Source organism: Phacochoerus africanus, chromosome 14 (assembly GCF_016906955.1).
Source record: "Phacochoerus africanus isolate WHEZ1 chromosome 14, ROS_Pafr_v1, whole genome shotgun sequence".
Classification (NCBI taxonomy): domain Eukaryota; kingdom Metazoa; phylum Chordata; class Mammalia; order Artiodactyla; family Suidae; genus Phacochoerus; species Phacochoerus africanus.
In genome coordinates this window covers 49,979,743-49,984,728 of record NC_062557.1, presented here as the reverse complement: position 1 = coordinate 49,984,728, position 4,986 = coordinate 49,979,743, and the positions used below count along the sequence as shown (strand labels likewise).

Sequence of the window (4,986 nt, the reverse complement as noted above, 5' to 3'; positions counted from 1 at the left end):
ATGGACGAAGAAGGCCAACTGCTACAGCCTCAAGACCAGAGCTGCTGGGCCACTCTGCCTGATGTGTGTCTTCGTCGTGTTTTCTGGTGGCTAGGAGACAGGGACAGGTCCAGGGCGGCCCTCGTCTGCAGAAAATGGAACCAGATAATGTATTCAGCTGACCTCTGGCGATACAGGACCATCACGTTCAGTGGGAGACCTTCCAGGGTACACGCGTCTGAATTCGAGTCGGCTCTTTGGTATGTCAAGAAATTTGGTCGTTATCTGGAGCACCTGGAGATCAAATTCCTGAATCCTTACAATGCTGTCCTGACCAAGAAGTTCCAGGTCACCATGCGAGGCCTTCTCTCGTGTCTGGGCAAGAGTAACAACCGTCTCAGATCTCTGTCCATCCAGCACCTGGAACTGGACCGCCTGGTCTGGAGGAACAGCATCCGGAGCTCATTCATGAAAAGCTTGAGCTTCTTCTTGAAGAAAATGGGCAAACACCTGGATTATCTCAACCTGAAAGGGGCCAGGCTCACCGTGGAGCAGGGCTGCCACGTCCTCAACTCCCTGAGCTACTTAAGGAGCGAGAGCGTGGTGTCGGAGCTCAACATCGAGGACTACTTCAGCCACCACCTCGCCGTCTACAGCAGCCCCCAGTTCAACAAGACCATGGCCACGTTCCGCCGCCTGGCGTCCTTGACCCTCAACTACAACTGCATCTCCGACGAGCTGCTGGAGAACTTGTGTGAGAACAATGCCAGCACCCTCTGGACCATGAACATCAAGTGCCACGTTCATGACCCCCACGGGCAGGTCATTTGGGGCATGTCCTGGGCCAAGCTGGCCAGGCACGCCCCCAACCTGAAGGTCAACTTCTTCTTTGAACGAGTCATGAAGTACGAGCGCTTGGCCCGAATCCTCCTGCAGGAGATTCCGGTCAGGAGCATCAGTCTGAGAAGCTGCTATTTCAGCGACCCAGATTGGTCCATGAGGCCCACCCTGACGGAGCTCCTGCCCACCTTCCGGCACACTCTGCAGGTGGGTGTGGCCTGAGGGCCCGGGGACTTGTGGGGCGTGGCTGCCGCTCAGGTCACCGCCGCCTGCTCTTGGCTAGGCTCATGCAGTCTCACCCACTTTCAAGTTGAGGTTTTGGGAAATGTCTCCAGACTAAGCCTCTCCCCTATCCTGTAAGACCACAGCAGAGGACAAAAGCTGCTGCTCACTTCCTATGTGTAGAACCAATTCCTGGCTGGCTATCAGCCAAGGAAAGCTCCCATGCCCCTGGTTCAGGGCCGTGAGGCCCCAGCATGAAGGTGCCTCTACAGGTAAGCACCTCTTCTACCCGCCCACCTGGTCACAGCAGTCTGCCCACACAGGACTCGGTATGACTCTGAACCAGGCAGAAAGCCACATTTGACCCAAGTTACTGATGAGCTCAGAGGTGTGGGCTGTTCTATAATCTGGCAGCTCCCCACCTATAAAATTGGGATTTTTTTTTTTTTTTTGTCTTTTTGCCATTTCTTGGACCACTCCCGTGGCATATGGAGGTTCCCAGGCTAGGGGTCGAACTGGAGCTGGAGCTGCTGGCCTACACCAGAGCCACAGCAACTCGGAATCCGAGCCACGTCTGCCACCCACACCACAGCTCATGGCAACGCCAGATCCTTAACCCACTGAGCAAGGCCAGGGATCGAACCGGCAACCTCATGGTTCCTAGTAGGATTTGTTAACCACTGAGCCACAACAGGAACTCCCAAAGTTGGGATCATTTTGTCCCTCAAGAGGACCTGTGAGATTGATGCTCAGAGGTCTAAATACCATGGCTAACAATGAGCTCAGAGTGCTCAGAGCTCATTGATATCCACACAGGCAGGCAGACGTCATCGCTGCCTACGGTGCTGCAGAGGACCTGGAGTTCCGGGGGCTGCCGGCAGTCACCCGGCTAGTCCACCACAGCACCTTGGCCTCCAGACTCTAGATACACTGCCTCCAGACTCCACGTTTGCAAGGAGCTAACCTTCACTCCCAAGTCCTTTCCTCCAACAATTGCGGGTCCAGTTAGCCCTTCAAACACCACGGCCACCAGGCTGAAGCCGGGTGGTGACAATGTTATGAAAAGGTGCGGCCAGTTCTGGCATCTTTGCCCACACCCGTCTTCCCTCTGGTGCTTTCCTAGAAACTGACTTTCGAGTTTAACAACAACCATGAGTCTCTGGACGAGGAGCTGCACCTCCTCATCTTGTCCTGCAGGAAGCTGTTTTACTTCAAAATCTGGGCTTTCCTTGATGTTAAGTTTGTGGAGAGGATCCTGAAGAGTCAGGAAGAAGGCCAGTGTGCCCTGCGCACACTCAAGGTAAGAGCCCCCCCCTCCCCGGAGGGGGGCAGTTCCTCGGGGATCGGGCAAGGGCGGTGGGGCCCCAGGACGGCAGGTGTGCAGCCACCATGCTTCATCTTGAGATGAAGGTCAGGGATGAGGCAGGTCATCGGTGGGGGCGGCAGGGGGGGTGGGTGGACATCTCACAAGTTTATTCACTGGAAATGAACAACTTCATGGACAGGAATCTGGAGATTCCACCCTTAGCGGTTGGGTTTGGGCTCTTCCTAATTTTGCCAACCGTTGTATGTGGACATCATCTGGATTATCTTCAGTGCCTGGGTGATAGGGTCACTGTGTGTGTGTGTGTGTGTGTCTGTCTGTCTGTCTGTCTCTATCGGCACAGGTGAGAATTTACACAAACAGATATGAGACGAATGAAGAGGACAGAACACTGCGGGAAATTTACAGGAAGTACAGAAAGATGATCGACTCAGAGCTCAACTATTTTGTCATCGCTTACCCCATGATGTGACAAGCGCCCTCCAGCTCTCGGGAGGAAGAGAGCCAGGAGCACTCTGAAGGTGACAATGCAGTCCTCAGAGAACGGCCCCTGGGGCACCCCCTACCCTCACCCCTTTTTCTTCTCTCTCTCCTTGTTGCCAGTTTCACACCAACATGGCACCCCAGCTTCTGCTGGGACACTGGTCATGTGGAGATCCTGACTGACTTTAAAGTGCTGTCTTTCCCAGCTCTCCAGGGGTGGTTTCTCTCTTTGTCATTTAGTTTTGTTTTTTGACCCTCACTCAGCCGCAGAGCTGAAAGCCCAAAGCCGCTCGGAGCAGCAGCATCTTACTCGGGGACCCTGATTCGGGCTGACCTCGCTCCCTAAGAGGTGTAATTAGCCAGGGAGCAGATAGAGCTGAGTTTTCCACTGACTGACAGCGTCAGTTCAGAAACACTTTCTATCCTGGCTGACCTTCACCTCAGAGCCTCCTGACACCAGACGCTGGCCCAGGCCTGACCTCGGATGAATGAAATCCACCAGTGTGTCCTCAAATGAAGCAGGAAAAACCCCATGTTTAGCAGGAGCCTGCTCAGAGCTGGAGGAGACCAGCCCATAATTAATCCATGTAGTGGACTCGGATCACCTGCATCTGCTTTCCTGGTGTCTCCTCTATTCCCGTCTAGGCGGCGTACTGTCTAGCCTCCTGCCAACGTTCAGTCCTCCGGTGGGGCTGAACCAGAAGTGGCCACTACACTCAAATTCACAAAGAATCTGTGACATCCTGGGGAGATGCTCCTAGTGCAGTGCCAAGTGAAAAACGCAGGACACAAAACTACATTTAGTAAAACCACAGATACTTTTTTTTTTTTTCTTTTTACGGCTGTACCTGCAGCATATGGAAGTTCCCGGACTGGGGGTCCATTCTGAGCTGAGGCTGCCGGCCTACACCACAGCCACAGCAACGCCAGATCCCAGCTGTATCTGCAACCTAAGCCAAAGCTTCAGCAATGCCAGATCCTTAACCCACTGAGCAAGACCAGGACTCGAACCCGAACCCTCCCTGCGCTTATGTCAGGTTCTTAACCCACTGAGCCTCAGTGGGAATTCCCAGTTGCTTTTTTAAGTGTAGAAGAGATACACCAGAAATATTAATCGTTATCTCTGGGTGGTGGAATTGTGGGTGATTTTCTTTTCCTTTTTATGTCTTCCCCTATTTCTCAAATTTTCTACAGTGCCCACGTGTTGTTTTTATAGTCATGGGGAAATCTAGTGTGTTTTAAACAGGGAGTAATGATAAATTCTTGAGCCCAGGCTATCGATATGTATTGCTTCTGGTCTTTTGAGATTTTTGTGCATATAGTTGCATATAGGATTTTTTTCAATAAATATAAATAAAATCTCAGAATACTTTTGACAAGTGTCTCATTTCAGATTTTATCTCCTCTTTTGTGTGCTTATGCCATATAGTATGTTTGTACCATATTTATGCTTAGCTTTTTGAGTCTTTGTTAAAGTTCATGTTTATCCACTCCTTTTCCATTTTCACGGCCATTCCACATGCGCTATCTCATCTGAACATCCCTGCAGTGCTGTTGGGTGGTATGAATCCTGTTTCATGAACATTCAGAAAAGATTGACATTGGCAAGGGGTGTAGGGTCCCCCCATCTTGTTACCATACTTAGGTTTGGCTGCTTGTCACTCAAGAGCCCAATACTGAGAGACAAGTGTGGGGTAAAAGGAAAAGACAGCTTTATCGAGGAAGCTGGCAATCTTGGGGAGAAGGTAGTCTCATATCCCAAAGAACCATCTCCCTTGTTGATCAAGAAGGGGCAAGAGCTTTTAAAGGGGATTTTTAGGGGTGCACGGGTGGGGGGGTGCCCTGTGTGCACAACAGCATGGTCCGCTCAGTCAGTCATCTTGAAATTGGTCATGAAGTGGTCTGATCAGCCCCATCTTGATTTTTTTTTTTTTTGGCTTTTTAGAGCTGCACCTGTGCCATATAGAAGTTCCCAGGCTAGGGGTCGAATTGGAGCTACAGCTGCCGGCCTACCCCACAGCCAGAGCAACGCAGGATCCGAGCCATGTCTGCAACCCACACCACAGTTCATGGCAATGCTGGATCCTTAACCCACTGAGCAAGGCCAGGGATCGAACCCAAAACCTCAGGGTTACCAG

General features: G+C 51.7%; 1 protein-coding gene across 1 annotated transcript; it reads left to right on the top strand.

Moving 5' to 3' along the window:
* Window positions 1-3,056, top strand: FBXO39 (F-box protein 39). Its single transcript, XM_047757291.1, has 3 exons — window positions 1-1,026; window positions 2,165-2,341; window positions 2,709-3,056. The coding sequence occupies exons 1-3, from the start codon at window positions 1-3 to the stop codon at window positions 2,835-2,837; spliced, it is 1,332 nt and encodes a 443-aa protein (XP_047613247.1). The 3' UTR covers window positions 2,838-3,056.
* The last annotated feature ends 1,930 nt before the right edge of the window (window positions 3,057-4,986 follow it).

Bases quoted from the DNA above. Each gene is read 5' to 3' on its own strand.
- FBXO39 (XM_047757291.1), top strand. From the start codon at position 1: ATGGACGAAGAAGGCCAACTGCTACAGCCTCAAGACCAGAGCTGCTGG. The intron at 1,027-2,164 runs GTGGGTGTGGCC...GTGCTTTCCTAG, and splicing joins CCTTCCGGCACACTCTGCAG to AAACTGACTTTCGAGTTTAA. The intron at 2,342-2,708 runs GTAAGAGCCCCC...CTATCGGCACAG, and splicing joins GTGCCCTGCGCACACTCAAG to GTGAGAATTTACACAAACAG.